The following is a 27,983-nucleotide window of genomic DNA, read 5'->3' as shown; positions in this document are numbered from 1 at the left end:
TTAATAATGGCCAAACCACCATCATCCTGTATTCACAAAGTGAAACCTATAATGAAGCTATAATGAACGGACTCTTCTTTGCCCAGAACTAAGTACTTAGGAAAAAAAAGTTAGTCAAAAGATTTCACTAATAAGGATTCATTTAAAATAGAAAACTTTCTGTATACACCTGAAACGTGTAAACTTAATCAAACTACCGATACTTTCTACAAGTATCATGCCAAATACTAAGAATATTCAACATGATCACTCCAATAGCTTTAAGGCTTTGTTACCAAAAAAGTGATTTGGTCCTTTACTTTAGAGAATTCTTTAACAAATGTTGAAACAGCAAAAGAAAGCATGAGATTAACTGTCACTCACAAGAATATTCGTTCAGTATACATACTTCAAAAAACTCAAATTCCTGAAAACTTCAAATAAATATTTTGTTGACTTTAGTTTCATGTTCTTGTTCAAAAAAAGAGAAAGTTTTCACAGGTCTGGATAATGAAATTGTCTTTCTCCTTGTTACTTTTCTTGGTCATTAAAATTGTTAATTGTATTCCAATTGTACTTTTATGTCTGAGGAACCAAAGAGATGCGTATGAATCAACCTACTCAAGATCAATTCTGGAATATAATATTGGTACAATATCAACTATTGCTGAAGCACTACACGTGGGAAAAGAATTTGAAGGTTTTTTTTTTTCAAGTTCCATCTTGTTTATTTAAACCTTTATAGAACAGGTAACCCTAAGTAAAGCCACTGAAGAAATCTGTCGAAAAACTTGGCTAAACATGCTTTCAATCAGCCATTGAATCTATTATGTTTATAGAGTGATTATATTATTTTCCCCAATACAGGACGCAATTTTGGACCTACATGTTAAGAACATTTTTGTTGGCATGCAACGACAAAAAAATGTTTAAGAGAATTAAAAATAACTTCTTTTTGCAGAACACTGAGATTACTTTCAAAGATGTAAGTGATCACAATCAGTAAGTTAATTAACTATGCAAATGTGTTATACATACATAGTGTTAAAGTCTTCTGCATGTGAGTTCAGGCCATCATCCAGCTAAGTTTCTTAGTCTATTCAAATGTTTTCCTAGGTGATAACAAGTGTTTTCACCAGACTAAAAGACAATATGAGTGACTACAATTCAGTTATAGGAACAAGCCCCTCGATTTAAGTTTATTTTTATCTATATGGCAATCTTTATTAGGCTGTCAGAACCTGAAGAATAAAAGTCATGTTCCACTCCCCCTGCTTGTGTTCCCTCTCTCACTGTCTCTCTCTCTGTGAAATAAATCTTTAAAAAAAAAAAAAAAAAGAAGGGGCGCCTGGGTGGCTCAGTTGTTAAGTGTCTGCCTTCGGCTCAGGTCATGATCCCAGGGTCCTGGGATCGAGCCCCGCATCAGGCTCCCTGCTCAGCGGGAAGCCTGCTTCTCCCTCTCCCACTCCCCCTGCTTGTGTTCCCTCTCTCACTGTCTCTTTCTCTGTGAAATAAATAAATAAAATCTTTAAAAAAAAAAAAAGTCATGTGCTCCATCAGCTAAAACCTTATATGTATTACAGTGCACTGGAGCTTAAACTGAGGGAATGCCACACATCAATGTTTGTATCCTAAAGGCACATGCACAGTCTTCTAACGAGGTAAGCACTAAGAACTGGTAGTGTATTCCCCAAATGCTTTCTCAGGATGCATAAAGCCATTCTGTTTAAAGCAAAACAAGACTAAACACAGTAAATAAGTTTGGGAAACATTGGGTAAAGCAAAATTTTAATGTTTCAACAATTCATCATTGTGGGACTTCCCAGAGCCTCTAATTTTCTAACATGCCCGTATTTTATTATCACTGAACCGGACCATCACTTAGAAATCACAGTTTTCTACTCTGGTATCATTACTACTGTTTCAGGCAGATACTATCATGTTTGTCAGTGAAGTTTGATCTATACATATGGGCCCTCATACTTACCCTTTGTTCATTTTTTTCTCCTACCTACCTTAACTACAACATAGAAATAGGCAGAATTCTAAATATTTCTGTAACTGATCTCATTACCATTTCTTCTCTTGCACATAGCCCCATTATCCACTTTTAGGCTGAACATCCATCACAAACACTGTCCCCCTCTAATTCATTTTTTCATGCCATGATTAGAATTTACCTTCAAATAGCCATGATGTATTCTTGTTCTCCAGGTGATAATTATATAAACATTCAATCTACTGTTGAGAGCAGTACTCTAAGTAAGAATCACCTTTAGATGGCAGAAGAGAAAGCTAGAAGGGTCTGGACCCCTGTCGGCACTGTAGAGCTGCTATACCTGAACTGGGGACCTGCAGACTTCTTCCACGTGGCATAAAAATAAGTAGGATAGGATTTATTCAGTTTTAAGTTGTTATTACTAGCAGCCAAATGCAATCCTTAACTCATACACTTGTTCACAGGGACACTTCTGCCAACATTTGAATAAACAGTCAACAGTCTAAGAACAAGAGAGCACCCAATGCTAGCTGCCTCTTTGTTTATAACTCTCTAACTTGTGTTTTGAAATTTCCTACTTAAAATGTCTATGCTAATGACTTGATAATTGTGTATGACTTCTCAATGAAGTGTGAAGTGCTCGCAAAGCAAATTTACAAATGTCAAGTATAATTTGAGAATTATTGTCTTTTTTCTCTAAGATGCAAATTTGTATGGTGATGTTTTTATAAGCTAAAAGCATAACCAAACATATGGAGGAACTAATGACAGCCCTTCTGGAAAGGTTATGAGATAGAAAATGTTCAGTTGCAAAAACTCAATGACCTGTACCCAAGTCTCTTTCAATATGGCAGCCAGAGAGAGAGCAGGTAGACAGTATAGGAGAATGACTTCTTCATTTCCTCTTAGGAACTCTTTTCTGAATATAAGCCTCACTTTTAAATTCAATAAACCAAGAAGACAGGAGCAGGTGAAAAGGAAAAAAATGGAGGATCTGACCTTATTTTAAAAAATGCCTTCTGTGGGAGAAAAACCAATTATCATTATCAGCCAATGAATGTTTTCCATTTTAAGCCCAGCTCAACCTCAACAGATGCCAAATACATTTGCCACAAGAAAACTGAGAAGATATTCAAGATGCTACCATGAATATATTTTCAAGGATTCAAGTCAACTAATGAAACCTCAAGAATTTGTTTTTCAAATATCTAGAAAGGCAGTCAAAATACTATAACTAAAATTTTAATTAACACTTATAATGATTAGTGATATCAGTTGTGGATCAATCTGTAATGTTGACTTTATATGTTGTATACACTTTTAACATATGGGAGAGAGCATTTATTAAAAAAAGAGGTTCACTTCTTAAATCTGTATTATAAGAAAATCAGAGCACACTTTAACAATTTTAAAATATTATTGAAGTACACCATTTTTGATAGGAAAAAAATCTGGAAGAAATAATAACTAAGCCATAATGAAATAATAGTCAAAACTCCTTCCCCAACATAGGAATCTCCTCTACAATGATCCTAATGAATGGTTACCCAAACTAGGGCATGATGATGGAAATCTCACTATCACAAAAGGTAAGCCTTTTGATTATTGGGAAGCACTATTTACAAAGTCTCCTGCTGTTCTGAGCTAAAGCCTGTACTCACTGTTTCCAATCCTGCAATGTGAAAATAACTGAGCTTCCCCTCCCTCACTCATCTCACAGACCTTCTAAGAGTTGAAGATGGTTTTGATATCAATACCCAAGCCAACCCTTCTCATCCCAATTCCTTATATCATCTATATATGTCAAAGTTTCTAGGTTCTTCTACTTCCTGGCTAAACTCTAGGCTGAGAACAACTGGATATGAAATAGGATGAAATTAAACTGCTATACAATCAAGTATGGCTCTTTATCTCCTTGGATTATAGCTATGATTTATTTGATACCAAATCCCTGGTCAACAAGGTAACCCCAATTACCACATTATACTTGGGAGAAAACAGAATCAGCTTTATAATAATGTTTTACTACTCCATTTGCAGAAATGCACTGCAATAAAAAGTTAGGACAGCTAGTACATTCTCAATACAATTCTTGAAAAATGCTTTGAATATTGATGTTGTTTTTCTATAGCAATACTTATAAGGGATGTCATTATTGATATGGTCTGATGTACATTAACAATTTCATCAAAGATATAAGCCTGTGACCCAAAATTAAAAAAAAAATTGTTTTATAATCACTTTTTAATAATTATATTACCTGGTACCATAATCCACAACCACCCAATCTTTTGCAGTTCCTGTGATAGCATCATGATGTTGAAACAGTCCCAAATTTCTTCTGGCTTCTGTCAGTGCCATGTAATGGGATGATGAAAGAAATTTACTTATCTTGTATTTCTGAGCTTGTTTCAGGGCGAAACAGTAAAGAATTTCAGCAGCCCTAATTGTATAAAACAGTCATTAATTCTTATTTCAAAACAAACATTTACTATTTAAAATATGTGGTACTGATACAATTTTTAAATGCATTTTTTAAAAAATCCACATTTCAAAGTCAAACAGAGAAAGACATGTATCATATGATCTCACTGATATGAGGAATTCTTAATCGCAGGAAACAAACTGAGTGTTGTTGGAGTGGGGGTTGGGGTGGGAGGGATGGGGGGACTGGGTGATAGACACTGGGGAGGGTATGTGCTCTGGTAAGCGCTGTGAATTGTGCAAGACTGTTGAATCTCAGATCTGTACCTCTGAAACAAATAATGCAATATATGTTAAGGAAAAAAAAAGAAGAAGAAGAAGGTAGCGGGAGGGGAAGAATGAAGCGGGGGAAATAGGAGGGGTAGACGAACCATGAGAGACGATGGACTCTGAAAAACAAACAGGGTTCTAGAGGGGAGGGGGGTGGGAGGATGGGTTAGCCTGGTGGTGGGTATTGAGGAGGGCACATTCTGCATGGAGCACTGGGTGTTATGCACAAACAATGAATCATGGAACACTTCATCTAAAACTAATGTTGTAATGTATGGGGATTAACATAAGAATAAAAAAAAGAAAAAAAAAAATCCACATTTCAGCACAATTGATAAAAAAGATATTGATAATAAACATTCCTATAAAACCATCTAGGTATCCATCTAATATATCTAGATTATCAATCATCAGAGAACATCATGTCTAAATTGATATAAAGGGCGCTTGTTCTAGATGGTCCTGGAAAGAAGCCAGTACCCACTGGCAGCGAGACAGGTATACTTATGTATAACATAGTGAAAAAAAAAAAAAAAAGCTCGAAACAGCAGTAAAAAGTGGATAATGGTTGCTGCCCTTTCTTTTCTCCAAGATCAGCCCAGACACATACCAGGAACTTCATCACCAGAAAGCCATTCACTCTCACATACATACATTAAAGGAGAGACGGTGCAGAAATGGTCACATGAGTGGGAGACTAACAGTGAAGGAGAGGCAGAAAGCGATGGCCTGACAGCTCAGTGACAACAGCTAGTCTCTGTGCTGAATGAGAACATTCGACAACTAGAGGGAAAGTAACAATATAAACTGAAAGGTGATAAAACATATGCTGTCGCTTCTCGTTTATTTTAAAGAAAAAACACTTGGGCTTACGAGTAGTTTTTGAGCAAGAATATGGGGACTTATCATTTTCATGCTTTATTTTTTTCATCAGAGGATATGGTTCAAGACAGGTTTCGAAAAAGTTCTTTAAAAAAGAGATATGGCTTGGGGTGCCTGGGTGGCTCAGTCGTTAAGCGTCTGCCCTCAGCTGAGGTCATGGTCCCAGGATCCTGGGATCGAGCCCCACATGGGGCTCCCTGCTCAGCGAGAAGCCTGCTTCTCCCTCCCCCACTCCCCCTGCTGTGTTCCCTCTCTCTCTGTGTCTCTCTCTGTCAAATAAATAAATAAAATCTTTAAAAATAAATAAATAAAATCTTAAAAAAAAAAGAGATGGCTTGATGAAGTAAAAAGTTTAAGAAGGTTCTTTATGCCAAACATATTAAGAAGGATGGAGAGAAAACCAAGGCAGCTTGAAAATGTATCACAATATAAGGAAAAGGATAAATTTAAAGTACTCAAAAAAAAAAAAGAATTGTTTTAAATTTTGAAATAATTAGAAGATACTAAATAATCTCTGCCTTTAAATTCTAATCTTTCTAAAATTCATGGCAGGAGAAACACTAAGTTTGAATTAAAGAAATTGTGTATATATGTTCATCTATACCCATAGCACATATTCCTGGCTTTGCAAAGAGTACCTATACATATAGATATCCCAAAATGTAAAAAGGGGGTTTAAAAAATATTTTCTTCTTTATACTCTTCTATCCTATCCAAATGTTTTACAAATGAGCATCAAGATGAAATATCTATAATCAGACAATAAACTTATTTTCAAGTAAGTTGATTACATTTTGAAATTTGTCATTATTATATGGTTTTTTGTCATTTTATTTTAAAGCAGAATTTTCAAAATATATTATTACTCACACTAAGTACTTCACCTTAAATATGTTCAATAAATTAAAATTGAATCAATATTTGTAACTCTGTCACTAAAAAATAGTTGACACTTTTAAAAAAGTGCAGTAGTCCAAAAGAATCTCTACATTACTTAGTACTTTCTCTGTTTTTATCATAGGTAGTTTAGAGTAACATAATAGAGAATTAATATTCTATTGGGCAAGAATGCATCAATCTCTCTAATATAGAAATACTATTTTATTACAAATACAGGAATATGTATCCATCTGGCACATTTGTGAATATCCCCAAAAAAAGGCAAAGATCAGGCTTTTGAAATAATGCTGACAGCATGAAACAGTAAAAATAAAAAAAAAACACACTACTATACCAAAGTACAACTCTGGGAGAAATTCATGATCTTTATAAAAGGGCTTTCCAAAATGTACTATTTCTACCAGTACGGAGAAGAAGGTAGATATAACATGACTTTTTATTTTTAATACTGAGATTCATCATGAAAATTAATCATCATGAATTCATGATCTGAACTAAGCTGAAAGTGAACTCATCACGAAAATGAATTAAGCTCCCACGCTACACACACATAGAGAGAGCCCCAGGAGTCCCCAGGGTGGTTCATCCTTACCAAAAAGTAACAGGACCCACAAAGATAGCTACTAGCCACGTGTGATTATTTATTTACATTTAAATCAACTCAAATTAAAGGAAATTAAGAGTTCACTTCCTCAGCCACACTGGTCACATTTCAAGTGCTCAACAGTTACATGTGGCAAGTGGCCATACTAAACAGTGCAGAAAACAGAAACAGAAGATTTCTACCACTGCAGAAAGTTCTGTTGGACAGTGACTGAAAGTTCTACTGGACAACGCTGGTTAGAGCGTTTTTGTTTTCTCCTGACTTTTCTGCTTTCTCCCTGTCACTATGCTTTTTCAGCCAATCACTCTGCCGCCATCAGTTCTCATCTCTTTCAAGTTTTGCTCTTCTAAGCAGAGAATCACACCTATAGAACTATGTTTCAATAAATAAGAACTGAGGTGGAGCCTCTGAAGTTCTCCCACATATAAAATGCATTAGTTTTAGATTGTGTACTTTGAGGCCCACATTTTAGCCACAGAGAGGCCCTGTTTGTTCCTTGTGACCCTTGCTTGTTTCCAGCAATTTAGTCTGTCTGGCTACTGACCTGCAGACACACATAACAATGCCACTGGATATTATCACGGTGTGCAAACAATACCAGTAATTAATTAGAAACATATAAAACATAAGATACAAGAGAAAGTCTAATCAGATAAACTGCTTTTTTCAGAACAAAAGCCCATATAATAATCTGATTATGCACTAGAGACATAGCTCTGATTGCATTAAAATTTCACAATTACATTAAACACATCCCAATACTGCATACATGTTGTATATTATGCAAAACTCTATGCTATGCTATGTGCTATGATCACATAAAAAAGGTGAATAATTAATGTAGCTTTCTAAACGTAAATTTTGTACCTTAGATGGGATTCCAATATCCTATCCATTCGTTTGTAGAAGGGTCTGGATGTAAAGTAGCCGCTCCAGTAATGATCGTCTCGGTCAGCATAAGTGAAAAAATCTCCACTTAGAACAGGGGACATGGATTGGCTATTCTTTCTAATGGTTACATCTTCTTTATCCAGTGCATCAAAATAATCTGATAAAGTCCCAAACTGTATCTAATAAAAAAAAAAGTGACACTTATTCATCTCTACCTTAAAATTACTTCTAGCACTAAAAGGAAAAGTTAACAGTAAATATTTAAGATGCGCTTTCCAGTTAAGATGAAATTCTAGCTCAGATTTTACAAAACTCAAAAGCAGGGGGAAAAATATACAGTAGCTCTTTCACTTGCATCAGGTCCCAAATTAAACTAAAATAAAACTTACACCCCTAAGGGGTTAGAAGAACTACTGAGATATACAAATCTGTGGATCTGAAAACACCTTACCAATCTCCAGAATTTCAAAGTGTGCAAGGGTCAGGGAATAGAATAATTCAGAGATGAATAAAAGATGGGAGGAAGCAGCAAAAATAAAACATTTACATACAGTTTGGTTAACCATTAAGTATTTTCATATGTCATATGCACATACACACCCCTGGCCTCCCCATTCCCCTTGCTTGAGCTCTCATAAGGGAGACTTTAAGAACAGCAGGTCATTAAAAAAATGGACTTTATCTACCAGCAGGTAACATTGAATAGAAGTAAAACACAAAGAGTGACAAGAACTGCAAGGTTGACTGCTCAAATGAAAAGGTCTTTTGACTAATGATTTAAATTAACAGAACATAAATCCATTTTTATGAGCCCAAGCTATTCCATAAATCAAAGGAAAAAAGAAGTATTATACCACACCATGTAAACAGATATTAAAAGGCAGTGTTTTTAGAGATAAACAGAGAATTTAACAGGGAATGTATTTCTTTGAATATTAAGATGCTATTTTTGTTGTTTCCTACCACACACAGATACACACACACACACACACACAGATACTAAAAGCTACTTTAATTCAATGTGGCAGAAAAATAATTAAGAGCAGTTAAAAACAGGGGTGCCTGGGTGGCTCAGTCATTAAGCATCTGCCTTTGGCTCAGGTCATGGTCCCAGGGTCCTGGGATCAAGCCCCACATCGGGCTCCCTGCTCTGCAGGAAGCCTGCTTCTCCCTCTCCCACTCCCCCTTCTTGTGTTCTCTCTCTAGCTGTGTCTCTGTCAAATAAATAAAATCTTAAGAAAAAAAAAAAAGAGTAGTTAAAAACAGTGAGTAGCACTCTAGAAGAGTGGTTAAGAACAGCACAGAACCTGGATCCAGATAGCATTGGTTTGAATTCCATCTCTACCATTTACCTAACAATGTGGTTTTGAGCATATTTATATATTGTCTCTGTGTCTGTGTTACAGCTAATAGGGTTCTAAGTAAAATGCTTAGAAACACAACTGGGAATAATGGTCTAAGTTTTAGCTATCATTTTTCTATTGCAAAGGCAAAATTTCAGCTGGAAACATGATGATATTAGTAAGACAAATAGAAGTTATCATGTACCTGTGACACAATAAATTTTATAACAGCAAAATAGATAATTATTTCTAAATCCTTATGTTTACATCACAGAAAAGCAATTTTCAACAATATTACCTTGTCTTATCTTGGCTTCACCAAATACAATGTATCTTGGGCAAGTTAATATATTTGTGCCTCAGTTTCCTCATCTCTAATGGGGATAATTATAGTACCTACCAGAAAATGTTCAGAGAATTAAATAAGTTAACTAAAGTGAAGCACTTTAAAAAGTTAATAGCAGGGGTGCCTGGATGGCCCAGTTGGTTAAGCACCTGACTCTTGGTTCCAGCTCAGGTCATGATCTCGGGGTCATAAGATCGAGCCCCACATTGGGCTCTGTGCTGGGCATGGAGCCTGCTTAAGATTCTCTCTCTCCCTTTCCCCATCCCCACGCCCCCGCACCCCCAAAGTGCATGCTCTCTCTCTAAAAGAAAACGTTAATAGCAAATAGTAAGTACTCAAAAATTAAGTGTTATTTATTACTCACTTAACACATTCTAAGAAGCAGAATATAAGTGTGTGTGTGTATAACCATGAGGGTCACAAATGCAAAGAAATACAGCATTAACTTCAGGCCCAATAGTACAGACAAGCTCAGGGAAGTATACTGATAAAAGTAAAAAATTTTCAACAATCTAAATTTCTGACTCACTTTCTCATCTATATAAAAAGGGATTTCTATGAGATAACAAAAATTCCCTTCATTTTCAGATTTCAGGGAACTGTGGCATGCTACAGAGTTAATATTAACAACAAAGTATACCCTTTTAGAATATTGTAACTAATTTTTGGTATTAGCCAAGATGAAAGTATTTCCTTCTTGGCAATTGCCCCAGGCAAAGTTCATTTAAGTAGCCTGGTGAGCATTCTCACAAATTTAATTCAATCTCAAAGGACTGATATATAATCCTGTATCTATCCTAGAGTAGTTTCAAAAGAAATTATTTAAGAGTGAATTTTTCTATAGTCTCTTGGTAGCTCAAAGTACGTATTCCAAATAACCAAAAAAAAAAGTAGATGTTTTTTACTTCAAAAGGCAACAAATTATATCTTTAACATAACCTTAATCTTAAACATAATCAAACTCCTCTATCAGAGCAACATATGAGAAAAATACATAAATTGTTAAATAAGTGATGACCAATGGGAAACTGACTGGCTTGGTTGGTACAATGTCAATTTTTAGCCATCTAAATTCAATTGCTTACTTGGGTTTTTCCTTTCATTAAAAGAAAATAATAAACTGAAGCTTCTGGCTTGGACAAAATAACTTCAAACATCCTACAGAGAACAGATACTAGATAAACCACAGAGAGAAAAAAAGCTTTTGTTTGAAGGTATCTAAGGACAATCAAAGCAGCCAACACTTGAGTGACAAAAATTCCAGAAAGAAAGGAAATGCATGAAGGTTACTGGGTACAAGGTTAGAATGCAAAAGTCAACTGTATTTTTATACATGGAATATACCACATTCATGGATGGCCTAATATTTGTAAAGAAGTTAACGGTACTCAAATTGATCTATAGGTTCAATGCAATGCCAATCAAAATTCCAACTTTTTTTGGTAGAAATTTAAAAATTGATCTTAAACCTATACAGAACTATAAAGAAAACCAATGCAATCTTGAGAAGGAAAACAAAATTAGAAGACTTATGCTATCAGAAATTAAGATCCATTCTAAAACTATAGTAATTAAGACAGTCCGAGACTAAATAGACAAAATTGAATAGAGTCTATACAAGAGCCACACAAATAGTTTCACTCAAAATTAATGAAAAAGATGATGCTGCAGTAAAGTGGGCACACTGGTCTTTTCAATAAATGGTGGTAGATACCCATATGGGCAAAAATGCACCTCGATCCCTGTCTTCATACAATTCACAAAAAAATCAATTCCAAACAGATTACAGACCTAAATATTGAAGGTAAAACAATAAAGCTTCTGGAGGACAGCTTCATAGGAAGCGTATTTTCATAATTATGGGGTATAAACAAAAATTTCTTAAGCAGAACATGACATGGAAAGGAAAATACTGTTATATTAGATTTAATTAAAACAAAGAATTTCTGTTTATCAAAAGACAGCATTAAGAAAGAAATTAAAAAACAGGCTCACATAGTGGGAGACAATATTTGTATAACTTTTATCTGAAGGAAGACTCAAACCAAAATATATAAAAGAGTTATAAATGGTACAAAATAAACAGACAACCCAATTTAAGGAAAAGTCATCAAAAGATTTAAATAGTCACTTCACAAAAGAGGATACCTAAATGGCAATAAACTTATGAAAAGAGGTTCAATTCATTAACTACCAGGGAAATATAAAATAAAACCATCATATCGATCATAAAAATTAAAAATGAAAAAAAAATCCTAACAAAAAATCTGAGTAAGGAAGTACAGCAACTGAAATTGTCATACAATGCAACGACTAGTGCATCTATTTTGGGATACCATTTGGCAATATCTACTGAAGTTGAACATGTGCATACCCATGACCAAAAATTTCTATCCCATTTTATACCCACATAAATTCACATACATGTATATAAAAACATGCACAAAATATTCAAAATGGCTTTATTTGTAATACACAAAAACTGGAAACAACCCAAATGTCCATCAATAATACAATGGACAAATTGTGATGTATTTATCAAATGGATATTAAAGATAATATACAGTATTAAAATTGAATATACTGTGGGGCGCCTGGATGGCTCAGTTGGTTAAGAAATCCAACTCTTGATTTTGGTTCAGGTCATGATCTCAGGGTCATGAGAATGAGCTTCACATTGGGCTCCGCACTCAGTACAGAGTCTGCTTGAGAGTCTCTCTCTCCCCTCCCCCTGCCCCCCCCCCGCTCATTCAAATCATTGCCAAATCTTACAAAAGTAACCTTATTTTCCCTTCTATCATCATGGTTAGTGTTTTTTCTTTTGAAATGATACAAGAAGGAAATCTTAAGTATGTGACCCTGAGACCATGACCTGAACCAAAATCAAGAGTTGGATGCTTTTTAAAGTGACTTTACAAATTGCCCTACTGGGCAAAGAAGGAAATAGGTAAAATACAAAAATCAGTACTTTAATTCTTTAGAATGAGTGGTAGATCCTTTTATGGATCTCAAAACCATTCACTAGGAAGATGTACTTAGGGATAAAATACCCATCTGCATATGCCATCCCCTAAGTAAATGTTTGTGTATCAGCTTCATCTTTGAGGAGATTATAGAGATGATTTAAACATAGACCTAAAGTTCATAATTTGGTAGAAATTCAGTTGTAAGTATCTTGAATACACCTGGCATTTTATTTAAGTTTATTTAACTATTTAATATTATTTACATTTACTTAATAAACTTGAATTCTCCCTACATAAAATGTGACCTATCATCAGCTTTCTAATTTCCTAAACAGTAACATCTCTTCCTTTCTGTAGTATTTCCACAAATATTCTACTGTCTCATAGGTTAGTATGTGAATATAATAAACACATTGGGTAATTTTCTCATATAGGGTCTAATATAGGACTCTTGTTTGAATCCTGACTCATGAAACATATGCTTTAAAAAAAATGCCTGTATGTGATCAGGAAAATCTGAATCTATCTGGATATATGATAATATTGAATTATTGTTAATTTTTTAGATATAATAGTGGCATTATGATTGTATTTTTAAACAGAGTCCTTATCATTTAGATACATAATGAAATGGTTACAGATGAAACTACATGACTACTATTTCCTCCAAAATAATCCCTGGGAGAGGGTGAGAGAGGACAGTGAGGCACAGCTGAAGTGAGAGTGACCTCGAGTTGATCAATGTGGTAGCTGAGCTATGGATATGGGGAGGCAGGGGTCAGGGGAAGGGTACTTAAGTTGTTCTCAAAACTTTAGGGTACATTCAAAATTTTCCAAAAGGGGAAAAAAAAAAGAGAGAAAGAACTACAGGTAAATGATTAATTTTGGAAGTCTTCTCAACTAAGAAAGATGCTAGTGTATTCTCTGGACACAAGACATTAATTTGCAAAATTCATGACACGTTCATCTGCATTGCCCGTCACATTACTAAAATCACAAGGATGCAGCCGTCAGAGAAACAAACTTTTGATGCTGGTAGAAAAACAGGACATCACTGAAAACTGAAGATCACAACTTAGTAGGTGCATATTTACAACTACATAAAAGTAAAGTCTCTTTAATGCTGTAGGAATGGGGGGAAAGGGACAACTTCAGAAATGCAACTATAGTACTAGATAATTTTCCTCTTTAAGAACTACACTCTTACATACAAACTACATATTCTAGGAAATATTGGGATGTGGGACAAAGAAACTAAGGCTGTTGTGTTTTAGCCTCATTTAATAATGAAGGCTCAACTTCAAATACAGTATCATAATTAAATATTTTCAAATTACCTTAACATTATACTCAGGATGAGAATTCATATAATCAAAAAGCAGCTGATAATTCTTATACTGATGATCCCATTCTATGCGTTCACAGTAGCGAAAATCATCTCCTAGTGGGGCCAGGACAACTGTAGTACGGAAGAGCTTTGACTTCTTTCGGTACTGATCTAGAAGCATCTCAGCCCTACAAAAGAAAAAGGAAAATAAGAACAGTACTAAGAAAAGGACAATGGGGCAACTCATTAAAAAGTGTATTATGTTAAAAGAAATTGTTGTATACTTTACCTGTATTCTAGGTTAGTATGATTTATAAGGCAGATTTTTTAAAACTACTATACTAATTTTCATTATCCACTTAAAATATTCATAAATTTTGGGGTGCCTGGGTGGCGCAGTTGGTTGAGCATCCAGGCTTTTGGTTTTGGCTCAGTCATGGTCTCTAAGTCATGAAATCAAGCCCCACATTAGGTCCTGTGCTCAGCGCAGAGTCTGCTTGGGATTCTTTCTCGCTCTCCTTCTGCCCCTCCCCTCTGCTCTTTCTCTCTAAAATGGATAAATAAATCTTCTAAAAAATATATTCATAAATTCTTACCAGAGAGAAAAACCCACAGGTTTCCAATGGATTATCCTTAGAGAAATAAAGTCACATACCAACTTTGACATAAAATTACTGGGAACATCAATGGCCTCCTGAAGCCCGGCCATAGACACTGGATCCCAGATTGCCTGTATTTTAAAATAATTTAGTCCAAGAAGACAATAAGGATTTCTTATCTATATAAACTTTGAAGTTGGCTTTGACTCAAGATGCCTTTCTCTAATTTGATCTAAACTTGCCTGATTACACATAAAAAAATTAATAGTTTGAATGAAACCAATTATAGAACCTGATTTCCTCTTCAAACAGAAGAAAAACAACTCACTTAACACCTGCCATCAATAAACTGGATATCTGTCAGTGTCCTTCTCAGGGCTGATCAACAGATAAAGTTTTGGAGATCAAATAGCTTTTTTGATTTCTACCTTCCTCAGATCTAACCCATGAGTCCAAAGGTCAGCTAAATACTAAATGTGCTGATGTGTTTTTATATTTCATATTATTCTAGTATTCTGCAGAAAACCTTTGGGGTTGAACTGCTGAATGCTGAACCGGGGTACCATTTGAGGAAGTCTAGGAATACAAAGTATTTAAGAGGAATGGCTTATAAAAATGAAATTAAATAAGCGGATGAAGAACTCAGAGTAGTTCTCTATGTTTGTAATGCCAAGCTTAAGAAATCAGTGATAAATGACTAATGTGCTTTTTACCCAGTATTCCAATTTTCATTTCTAGGGTTATCGAGAAGTTCCAATTCACAATATAAAAACTTACGAAAGAAACTCAAAGACCATCAATAATGGAACGAAGTATTTTATAGAATTAAAAACATTTAACTAAATTTAGAAATTCACATGATCTTTTTATACTGATAGTCTCTGAAACTGCTTTGCAAATATTAAATTATTAGCAAAATTCAATAACTTGGTGAGTAAAATATAACCATAATGTTCTTACATAACATAGTTTTCTGAGATTAGCGTTCAGTAGAGTACTTAATTTTTACTAATAATTTACTAATATTCCACACTTAACCAAAAATAACCTTGGATTATTAGTTATAATTAAAAAAATACATGTCTAATGAGACTAATCAAATAGAAAGAAAAATAAGAGAAAAAAACCAAACATATAAATCAGATATGAGAAAGATACACTATGACTGAGCATCCAATCGGATTCCCCTAGGCAACCAGCATAGAAAAGGATAAGTGATCATTTAAATGAATGCCAAGGTTTACTACTAGATATACCGTATCTTGTGTGTATATGCATATGACACATAAGAGGAAAGAATCACAAACATTAAGTGTGAGTCTTCCATTCAGCATCTGTCCTAACTCCCAAGCTCCTGCTCAGAAGGTGTCAACACGGAATTCAAGAGACCAATCTACACTACCTGGTAGAGAGTGGATATTCACTAAATACATTGTACACTAATGCCAAATGAAATGACCGATATCACACTTGAAGATGTGCAGCAGCAATCTGCTCTTCACTCCTACCAGTTAGAAATGTCAACTTAACTAGAACAAAGAAAAAAAATTTCCTAGAACATCCTGTATCATTTGACACACAAATCACCATCATATGTAAAATACTTGTATGAGAACAAAAACTCAATGTGATAAAGAATGGTACCTCTTTATTTGCGAAGTAGAGGAACCTGCTGAACTAAACAGTACCAATTTTATCACCTGTAAATTGTAGTTAAATTTCATTTTCTTTAGGGTATTAAAAATCACGTGCCACTAAGCTGGAATGCCCGTGTTTGCTCTCCATTAATCACAAAGTAAAAAGGACGGTGATATCTGGATGTGAAGTAACCAGTAAAGATTTCAAGAATTATAAGAAGTTTTTTAAAAAATCTACAGAAGTATTAAATAGACTCTTTCATCTCTATGCCCCCAGGTGCCTGGAAATCACTTGCAGATTCACTGGAACTGACTGAGCACAAGGTATGTTCCCGGGGGGCAATCTTTGTAGTGTCAGATGGGACACAGCAAAAGGATTACACAAAATAGCTTCCCCCCTCCAATAATGCACTTTAAACAGGTACTCTCAGCAACACCCAAGAAAAGAAAAAGAGGAGCCTCACAAGGTCTTTGGTGCACTGGGAGTCCCCAATTAAAGCATCTGGTTACCTTCAAAGAAATTCCCTATCTCTGACCCCCTGAGCTACAGAAGAGCGTATGCTGCCTAGCTCTATACCTTTTGCCACATAATACACTGGATTATTCTCCTCCGCCTAACTAACCTAAGCCCAGAAAGCACGCCATTCACTCTTCCTCACTGATCTTCACTGCTGTAGGAACCAATAAAATGAAACCAGGTTGATCCCTAATCTCGGGACAGTTTTTCAAAATAACTATAAAAATCAGATTTTGCTGGAAGCGATCTATGTTAAAGGCTGCCATGTTAAAATACTTTTGTGTGTGCCAGAGTGAGAGACCCTCAATGAAATATTTTATGGCCACAAGGACTGACTCAAGGCAGAGACTCAATCTCACCTTCTCCTTCCAGTTTTTAAAGAAGCAATTTTTAAAATAAATAGACTTGATAGTGCACAGTGCAAAGATCTTACTTTATTTAAAAGGCTTTATCATTGTGCTTCGAAACCACCTGGGGGCATGGTTATGTTGGCACCCTATTCTCATTTTGTTGGGCTGGAGATTTTTTGAAAGCTCCCTGGGTAATTTGGGCAGCCATGCTTGGTAACTACCGACCTGCCTCATCCTTGCCCATTTAACCCTCCTGTGGAACGCAGGATGCCTGGCTTCTTCTTAGCAATTCACACGAGCGTGGAGTTCCCAAAAACCATCAAACTTACAAATGGCAAAAAAAAATTGCACATAATTATTGTTATACAATTAGTGTACACAATATGGTGAGTTTAAAAATATTCCTACACTCGTGTTGCCATCATGTTATTGAAAATTTTTTAAGGATAACATGTACAAGAACCTAGGCAGAGTAGGTTTTCAGAAACCAGAAATTCCAGGGTCTTAAAAACAGTTAATGAATGTTGTGGTTTGCAGAATTTATGGCTGTCATCCTACTTTAACTGTTTATAGCTACCCCCCTCACTCTCAAAAATCTCCTCATGTGTTTAATAAATAACATGATCGATCTAAAAAAATAAAATAAAAGCCTGTATCATTTTTCTGCCAGAGGTGAGTGGTTTATATTGCAACACAATGTTTTATTTAAAGGCATTATACACCAGTAATTTTTAAGTGAAGAAATTAAACTTTAAAAGCAAACAAATGACAAGTATAGGTAATGAGATGCTTCCGTCATGAGCATAATTTTCTTCCTAAAAAAAATGTTTCATCCCTTTTTTATTTAAGTAATTATCTTTAAGTATAAATATTCCTAATTAAAAATTGTCTGCAAGTCAAAAATATCAGAATGATCGAAAGAGTGTATTCATCAGAGCTGGGCAGCATCCACTATTATTGAAATTGTATTAAAAGAACAGATAATTATACTCTTTATGTGTTCCATTTCAATAAACCTGTTTTTGCAGTTGGGTTGCTTTTCTTACCAATGTATACAATAGAGACCAGAAGTTTTATTATCAACTAAAGTATGTGAGATCAATCAAAAGCAGCAGAAGGCTTTTATAATGAGGGCAAAGGAGAGGGTAATAACAGACTGTTATAGGTTCTCCATTGTATATTGATCAACTGTTGTTCATTTTCCATTAAGTTATAACACATAAAAGGCACAGTCAAAGCTCTGCATTTTTAAGTTGCTTTAGATCTGGTTGAATAAGTACCTTGAGCATGGATAATGTTGGCTACTGAACCCTTTAGCAAAGAGCAGCAGAGTTGTTGCTTTGCTCAAGATGCTGTCTTAATGAAATGCATATTTTCATACCTCTTTTGGACATTTCCAAGATGTATTGTTTCTGGGGGGACTCCCCAGGGACAACCAAATCTGCCTCCGGGAAGCCGTTTAAAATCAAACTGGCAGCATATTTTAGGATCAGGTCCACACGTACGAGGGATGTCATAGCTGTAGAAAGGCATCATGTGGCAAAAAATATCTGTGCCAGATCCCAGATCTAAAATAAAGAGCCAACAGACAAACCTGGATTTATAAATTGTGTTTTCCCAAAACTGTTCAAAATGCCAGTACTTTCTACATATATAATGCAAGCTCCACCCTAAATCTACAACCTACTTAACTACTACTCATACATAAACTCCAGTGGCATTTAAAGACCACCAGCCTGAAGGAAGAGACTCACATCTCAGTCTCTCTCTACCTCCTCTATCTAAACTGAGCAGAGACCCATCACGGACCAGCGTGTGCTGGCCTGGAAAGATACAAACGAACAGAAGCAAAAGTTATCCCTGGCTCATCCAAAAATATGGGCTGTGTCCATCCCTGGCTGCCAGCTCCTTGCAACATCTGTCCCCACATCAGTAACGGGACACACTGGGGAAGACCATGACACTAGCCGCAGAGGAAAGGAGAGAAGGAGAGAGGAAGAGAATAAAAGGAGGAAAGGAAGAAGTAGGGAGGCTTGTGAGAATGCTGGGCAAATTCCTATCTATTTCTCGCTGTGAGGAGAAGAAAGGGCAACCGGAAGAGTTCACAGAGTCTCCCCGTTGTTCACCAATGAAGAGCCACCAGGACTTTTCACCAAGAAAGCAGCACAGGACAAGGGGAAGTACTTCTTAAAACCAAAACAAACAAACAAACAAACAAACAAACCCAAGAATAAAAACGAAGCAAACAAAAAATATACTGAAAGGGAGCACTGGTTCCTGATGCAGAACTGTCTTTAATTAAATGCCCAATGCCAGCAAGTGTTGTTATCACTGCCCTTGAGAGGTCAGAAGCCTACCACCCAGTGATGGAGGACTTGAGCAAGGGTTAAATATGGTTACCTTTTAGGCTCCTGACCTGTAAATACCTCTCCCTCTTTATTTATAAAGTGTGGATTTCTACTTTTCAGCAATGGGTTATGTGATGCTTTTATGACAAAGACAGACACAACAACGAAAACAAAAAAGCAACACGCACGTTTTGAAAAATGAAAATACCTCCTTCATTAAGAACCAGAACACACAAAGAAGCTCAAATGAGTTCCAAAGCATAATTTTGAAGCAACATGTTCAAATCTATCTGGTAAGTGCTAACATATTCCAGTTCTATCTCGTGCTCCATTTAGTTACCAGCTCTTTTCCAAAATTTAAAGCTTTTATAATTTGAATATTTTTGTGCTGTCAGTTGCTTCACTGAATCACACTCGAGTGTGACATCACGGATCTGGTCACTAATGCTTGCTAACCGCACAGAGGCCCTCGGTGACAACTCCTCTTCCCTTCTCCGGTAGATCAAAGACACTCAACAGCCCCACCCCTTCGCCTCAGCCATACTATTTAGCAGCTCATTTACACGTTTCAGTTTATCTGCTGCTGTTGGTCTTGTCTTTCATCAAATTAAGACTATAATTTCCTGATAGGCAAGGAAGTTTTCTGTATTTCTTCCAAGCATGGTATTAAGTACATAAAAGTACTCAGTACTTTCTTGCTGATTGGTATTTATGGGCAATTTGAATGTAGGCAATACTGTTAAGTAGGGCCTCTTCAAATTAACAATCCCTTTTTTTTAATTAATATGCTCTTTGCATTTGATCAAACTATACAGGATATAACCCCCTACAAGTTCTCGTTTTCCCTACAGGTTTTAAATTCCAGAATAAAAAATTATATAGTTAATTTCTTTCCTTATTGAAAAAACAGCAGTACGTATCAGGAAGTTACTGTCTAGTTTTACAAACGATTTTTTGAAAACACTTAAGGGGGGATCTAACTTACACAGGAAAACAAGTATGATGCAATGCAGTAATTTCTGAACATTGTTTTAGTAATGAAACCCTTTTTGTGGATGAAATCTTACAGAAAGCCCAGTACCGGGAAAGCAGTGAATGGCAGGGGCTTAAAAGCCTGGGCTTCTGAACTACACAAAGCTGGATTCAGATCTCGCCTCTGTACCTACTACCTGTACGACTTTGGCAAAAGGCTTCACAGCTCTAAGCATCCATTTCTTCACCATTTAAGAGGGATAATGAGAGAAGAGAAGATAAAGGATAAAGATCTAGTGAGAGAGCAGATATAAAGCATACAGTACAATGCATGGCCCAGAATAAAGAACTCAATAAAGAAAAAGAAATAATAAGGTATTCTGAATTAAATGGGGGTTGGGAAAGGCAAAAACCTCTCAAGAAGCCTAAATCTTGTCTCCTTCCCACCCCTCAGCAAAGAGCTGTAGAAGTATGACCTTGGGAACACCTGTGCACCCACAGAATACAGCGTGAAAACAAGCAGGACAGGTAATAGGAGGGCTGTTCAGGAGGACAGGATTAATGGTTTAAAAGGCAATTCTTACTAGATGCAGAGACAGGAAAGACAGAAGGAGGAAACACAGGCTGAATGTGAAATAAAGGACTGGATATAAGTTCTCACACATGTTCAACTTTGTGATAAAACAAGTCCTTTTCAAAACAGAAGCATGTAAAAGCATTATTTGCAAAAGACTAATTCCTTACATTTATTTACTTCCTTTAGGCATAAAAAAGAATCCACGGTGTTCTATAGATAAATATCCTCACCACTGCTTAAGAGAATCTTAACACCAATACACTGGGAAAAAAATCGTAAGAACGTATATCTTGAAGCAACCTAATTTTCAAGACTGACACTCTGAATAAAGCCCGTAACAGGAGGAGTTCATAACCCTTATGAAATAACATCTAGGTCAAGTGAGATCTTCCACTTTCATCACACCCTATGTACCCCAATTCTGTCTCCAAAAAAATTCCAGCGTTTTATGCAATGCAAAATGTTTTTTAACTGCATAATGAGCTCTCTGAATAAGCATGTGAGAAAATCCGGCGCGTTTGAGGAGATAAGCCATTGTTGGTGAATGTCCAAAAGGATCAATAGACCAACCGGACCGAGGTTTCACTCCTGTCGATAAAGAAAATAAGTGTTATTTTTTTAACTGATAATGAAACGAAAAGAAGTCACAATCCATTCAGAGCCATCAGAGTTCTATGGTATTCTGGGTCTGAGGACAAGGCATCTGCCCAGCATTCCCCTTGAGCATACGTTCCCAGCAGGGCTCCCAGACGGGAGGATGCTGCCCCTGCCATGTCTTCTTCCCAGGCAGAGGAATCGCACTAGAGGTTAGTCAACTGGCACTGAAATCAGCACTCTGCCATCTCATAGACACTAGAAAGCTCCTGCCATTTAGTGGAGCTAGAGAAACAAACAGGACCTAGCCCCCATCCTTCTAAGACCTCACAGTCTTGTTTTCCTTTGAGGTGGATAACCCAGCAACTTGCTATGTAATAAGGAAAAGTAAGCTAACTTATTTCAACCTGGACTCCTCAATCCCAATGTGAAGGAATTTTCAGGCTGTCTTTCATACCTCACAATAGCTTCAAATCATCTTTTTATACAGTAGCAGAAGTGACCAAAATAACTGCACCATATTTCATTAAATCTTAGTGAAATATAATAAAATTGTAATATAATATAATGCTGGTACTTTCTCTCTACCCAGAAAGGATTAATGGAATTTTCCACAACTGACTAACAGCAACTGTTAAGAGCCATTGACTAAAGATATAGCTCAATTTCACATAGGGTACAATGTAAAAAATAAACATAATAAATGTAAAGACTGGAATTAATGAAAGAAGACTAGTAATCTGGCATTATACAAATCTGATCTTTTATTTATTCAGGATACTCAAAAGCAAACTTGTACATGCAACCTATAGAAATCTATAGACGTAGTATTACTATGTGCATTTTTTTCAAACACCTGGTTAGCACTTCCATATACCTAGACTATGAGAGGTTCTAGGATTACAAAAATGAGTTTATCTTGATCCTGACTGCACAGAATATCATGCAAATAGGTGTAACACAGAGTATCAGAATATGGAGGGGAGGGAAGAAGTCTGTGGAACAATCTTGAAGATGAACACAGAGCTGGGAAGCCAGCAAAGGAGACTGAGGAGAAAAAGTCAGAACTCTCAGAGGACCAAGAATATGTGTCAAAACTCAAAGAACTGACCACATATTTTTGTTTTTCACATATGTAATTCACCTCTAAAAACTGTAAAGAAACCTTTTTTAAAAATATTTTATTTATTTGAGAGAGAGAGAGAGGGAGAGATCACGAGCAGGGGGGAGGGGTAAAGGGTGAAGCAAGACTCCCTGCTGAGCAGGGAGCCTGATGCAGAACTTGAACACAGGACCCTGGGCCAAAGGCAGATGCTTAACTGACTGAGCCACCCAATTTAGCTCATATTTCTGTGCTGTCAGTTGTTTCACTGAATCACACTCAATTTAGTATTTTTGGTTTTTTGTGGTGGTATGGTTTAACAATTCTGGAACTACTTTTCATGTATTCTAAGGTTGAGCAAATTAAGACCAGGGAGCCAGGGTTCACACTGTTAAGGAACTACCAAATATGTAAATGTGGGAGAGCAGAATGTACTTTAGAACCCTGACTTGAAATAGGAGGTATCAGCACTAACTTACAGTTTTGTAACACACACCCACACCCACACCCATTTTCTAGCTCTGCCCCAGGAGGGCCTAGATACAGTAACACCTCAGGACCAATGAGCACACCTTAGCTTCTAGATGATGACTTCTAAACACTATGCTCTATTAAAAATAACCTTAAAGAAATGGCTCATCCCAGGACGGTGGCTGGGAAAATACAAAATAAGCCCGGAACATATACTTACAGCATAAAGTAAAGAAATGGTCAAAGAATCATCGGAACATATTAAAATAACTCAGGAGATAGCCTGTAGGGGCTTCCACTATCCAAATGTGTGACAATTGGGGCATCAAAATAAACAATGATAGTACTGGGTTATAACCCATTGAATAAAATAAGAAGCCACGAGATCCATGAGCCCTAAATAAAAAGAAAATAAAAAAAGAAATAGGAAATAAAGGAAAACAAAAAGGAAAGGTGTATTCCTTTCAGTAGAATGCCAACTAATAATTATAGAAGGAATGACAGAATTAGAAAACCATCAATGGATCCTAAAAGTACAACAGGCAAGTTTGATGAGGAATAGGATATTTAGCTAATCTCAATGTGTCCCCCACAAATAAGTTATTAATTAAAGAAGAAAGATGTAACAGTACAGCAAAGAAACTTAAGAGACCCAAATTAAGCAACTGACCAAGGCTAGCAGCACCAGTATTAGAACAGGGAGACATCATGTGCCTCCTGACAGGATGCACTGAGGCCAACAGAACATCACTGCAGTGATATTCGAGCAAAAGAAGTAGATTGGTTTAGGGGCGCCTGGGTGGCTCAGTCGGTTAAGCGACTGCCTTCAGCTCAGGTCATGATCCCAGGATCCTGGGATCGAGTCCCACATCAGGCTCCCTGCTCAGCGGGGAGCCTGCTTCTCCCTCTCCCTGCCACTCCCCCTGCTTGTGCTCTCTATCTCTCTGACAAATAAATAAAATCTTTAAAAAGAAAAAAAAGTAGATTGGTTTAGGTTAGGAAGGAGGGAAGAAGGGAGGGAAAGAAGGAAAGCGGGAAGGAGGGAAAGAAGGAGGGAGGGAAGGAAGGAAAAACAACCTGAAGCTAATCGTGAGGAAATGGACATACTCAAATAAAAGGACTTCCTACAACAAAGTCCTTCACTCCTCAAAAATATCAAGGTCAAGAAATTTTTAAAAAAGGCTGAGGAGCTAGCTGTTCCAGATTAAAGGAGACTGAAGAGATGCGATAACTAAATGCAACACATGAGCATGGTTGGATCCTGGACTTAAAGGGAAAAAAAAAAAGCACCTTTTATTAAAAAAAAAAAATGCTATTGAGAATTTGAATATAGCCTATGAATTTGATTACAGTATTATATCACTGCTAACATTCTGGATTTGGTAACTTTCTTCTGGTTATATAAGAAAATGTCCTTTTTTTTAATTTAACTTTTTTTAATTTTGTTATGTTAATCACCATACATTATATCATCAGTTTTTGATGTAGTGTTCCATCATTCATTGTTTGCATATAACACCCAGTGCTCCATTCAATACGTGCCCTCTTTAATACCCATCACCAGGCTAACCCATCCCCCCACCCCCTCCCCTCTAGAACCCTCAGTTTGTTTCTCAGAGTCCATAGTCTCTCCTGGTTCGTCTCCCCCTCCATTCCCCCCCCTTCATTTTTCCCTTCCTGCTATCTTCTTTTATTTTGACATATAATGTATTATTTGTTTCAGAGGTACAGGTCTGTGATTCAACAGTCTTACACAATTCACAGCACTCACCATAGCACACACCCTCCCCAAAGTCTATCACCCAGCCACCCCATCCCTCCCACCCCCTACCACTCCAGCAACCCTCAGTTTGTTTCCTGAGATTAAGAAGAAAATGTCCTTATTTTCTTAGAAAACACACAATGAAGTATTGGAAGATAAAGAAAGAAGATGCCTCCAACTTACTGTCAAATATTTCAGAAAAACATGCATTATGAATCTAAGTACAGGACATATGAAAGAGCCCTTCCCAGCTGTCATGCAGCTTTTTATAAGTTTGAAATTATATCAAAATTAAGTTATAAAATAATAAAGGATTGCAATGTCCCAAATAACAAGGGCGGAATTAGCTTACAAGTGAGAGTAAAAATCACCATCAAATTCTACAGTGATGTCAGATTTTAGCAACGTTAGGGATGTTTTCCCTATCAAACTCACATGATCCACAGGAGCAGCAACCTAGCTGCAGTGGACATAAGAGTCCCTGGGAGGTGATGATACAGAAAAGGAAGAATGTAAACCATATTTTTTAAAACTCTGACATGAAAGGAGGTGAGAGCTAGGCAGAGACCTAGAAAGGACCCCAGTATCCCACTAGGGTTTTCCTTGGTATGGTAAGTACTGTTTTAAAAGGGGTAAGGGGCAAATTTAGGTAAAAGCGCAGCATAAAAAAGCGCCAAAGTTTTATAAAGGGTATGTTTGCCAATAATACCAGGAAAGATCATGAAAAAGATTTTGTGCCATCAAGCAAGATTATCAAAATACATAATAAAGTAAAAATTGTTAGGAAAAATGACAAGAAATGGTCATTAAAAAGAATAAAATACACCCCTCAATTTTTGACAAACCTAACAGACTTAAAAATTAGAACAGAAGTAATATGAATAATATAATTAGTCACTGGATTATTCCAAGTACATTTAATATTAAAGCTTAAGAAAAGTCAGGGAACAGTTAGAAAAACAGGTATTTTGGGCAAAAGACAATGTTGGTAACTCAAACTTCAAAAAGTTTATGATATTTTGGGTAAAAGATAATCTTAATAACTCAAACTTCAAAAGGTTTATAATGATCATATTTGCATAACAGAGGTCACAAAGGCAGAAATTAACAAAAAACAGAACAATTTAAAAAGCATTCCATGACCAAATATAAAGTATCCAAAACAACATGCTGTTGTTCTAAATTGCTTAAAAAACAAAACAGAACATGAATTTACAAAATGCAGCCAAAGCTACAAAAAGATATTCCATTTCTCAAATGTGTCCATTATCTAAATGTAAGAGCTAAAAACCATAAAGTTCCTAGGTAAAAACCACAAAGTAAATCCTATGACCTTAGGTGAGACAATGGTTTCTTAGCTGTGACATCAAAACACAAGTGACAAAAGAAAAACTAAAATGGACTTCATCAAAATCAAAGCTTTTGTGCATCAGAGGACACCTTCATGAAACTGAAAAACAACCCACAGAATGGAAAAAAGTATTGGCAAATCATTGTCTGACAAGAAACTAGCGTCAAGAATATACAAAGAACTCTTACAAGTCAACAATAAAAAGACAAAGAACCCAAATGTAAAAATAGCCAAATAATTTGAACAGACATTTCTCCAAAGAAGATATATAAATAGCCAATACACACATGAAAAAACGTTTAACATCATTAGTCTTTAGGGAAATGCAAGTCAAAGCCACAATGAGGGACCATTTCATACACACTAGCATGGCTAAAATAAAAAAGACAATAACAAATGTTGCACATGTAGAGGAATTAGAAATCTCATACATTGCTGGGGGGGAATGTAAAATGGTGCAGCCATTATGGAAAACAATTAGGCAGCTCCTCAAAATGCTAAACACAGAGCTACCATATGACCCAGCAATTCCATTCCTAGGTATAAACTCAGAAGAAATGAAAACATATGTCCTCACGAAAACTTACGCTAGTGTGGGGTAGGGGGATGGGGTAATTGGACAGTGGTCATTAAGGAGGGCACTTGATGTAATGAGCACTGGGTGTTATATGCAAGTGATGAATCACTAAATTCTACCCCTGAAACTAATAATACACTATATGTTAACTAATTGAATTTAAATTAAAAAAATATATTTGCTGGGGAAAAAAAAAACAAAAAACAAACAAACAAACAAAACCTTACACAAGTGTGTATAGCAGCATTATTCACAGTAGCCAAAAAGGGGAACACTCTAAATGTCTAGCAACTGAAAAAAGGAGAAACAACTGTGGTCTTTCCAAACAAAATAGTATTATTCAGCTATAAAAAGGAATGAAGCACTGATACATGCTACAACATGAATGAACTTGAAAACATCGTGCCAAGTAAAAGAAGCCAGTTATAAAGGCCATATTGTATGATTCGGTGTATGTAAAATGTCCAGAAGAGTCAAATCCATCCACACAGAAAGCAGGTGAGAGGGCTCCTGGGTGATTAGTCGGTTAAGCGTCCAACTCTTATTTAGGCTCAGGTCACGATCTTAGGGTCCTGAGATTGAGCCCCATGTCAGGCTCTGTACTCAGTGGGGAGTCTTACTTGGATTCTCTCTCTCCCTCTGCCCTTCCTCTGCCCCCCCCCACACTCTCTCCTGTCTCTAAAATACATGAATACATCTTAAAAAAAAAAAAAAGTAGATTTGTGGTGGCATGGGCCTGGGGCAGGGAAGGGTGGAGTCAAGAAAGGAGTGTGACTATTAATGGGTAAGAGATTTCTTTTGGGGATGTTGAAAATGTTCTAATAGAGGGTGGCAACGGTTGCACAACTCTGTGAACAGACTAAAAACTACTGAGTTGTATACTTTAGGTGGATAAATTTTATGATATTGGAGACAACACAATTTTAAGAAGAAAATTTATGCTGAGCAAAAACTGATGGATCCAAAGGAGTCAGTCCATATATATGAAGTCCTGAAACAGGCAAAAATAATCTACAGTGATAGAAATCAGAGAGCAGTTGGCTGCAGGAGAGTTGAGGAGGATGAGGGAACTTTCGGGGGTGATGAAAAAGTGGCTTAACTGGGTATATATATTTGCCAAAACTAGAACTCTATA

General features: G+C 36.3%; 1 protein-coding gene across 6 annotated transcripts in view; it reads right to left on the bottom strand.

Moving 5' to 3' along the window:
* LOC135362140 (alpha-mannosidase 2-like) overlaps positions 1–27,983 on the bottom strand; it is a 141,028-nt gene that overhangs the window by 71,993 nt on the left and 41,052 nt on the right. For 5 of the 6 annotated variants that reach the window (XM_064575578.1, XM_064575576.1, XM_064575575.1 and 2 more), the window contains exons 6-10: positions 21,406–21,579; positions 18,476–18,662; positions 14,002–14,179; positions 7,986–8,188; positions 4,239–4,421 (exon numbers count right to left, since the gene is read on the bottom strand). In XM_064575578.1, the coding sequence (XP_064431648.1) occupies positions 4,239–4,421; positions 7,986–8,188; positions 14,002–14,179; positions 18,476–18,662; positions 21,406–21,579 (925 nt within the window). The remainder of the gene's footprint in view (positions 1–4,238; positions 4,422–7,985; positions 8,189–14,001; positions 14,180–18,475; positions 18,663–21,405; positions 21,580–27,983) is intronic. The other variant, XM_064575577.1, reaches the window with a different exon arrangement.

The sequence above is a fragment of the Mirounga angustirostris genome, unplaced genomic scaffold, assembly GCF_029215605.1.
Source record: "Mirounga angustirostris isolate CCGP_5_RB_7025 unplaced genomic scaffold, mMirAng1.0.hap1 SCAF_12, whole genome shotgun sequence".
Classification (NCBI taxonomy): Eukaryota; Metazoa; Chordata; class Mammalia; order Carnivora; family Phocidae; genus Mirounga; species Mirounga angustirostris.
The sequence above is the reverse complement of the archived record's forward strand: the minus strand, read 5'-3'. Positions and strand labels throughout refer to the sequence as shown.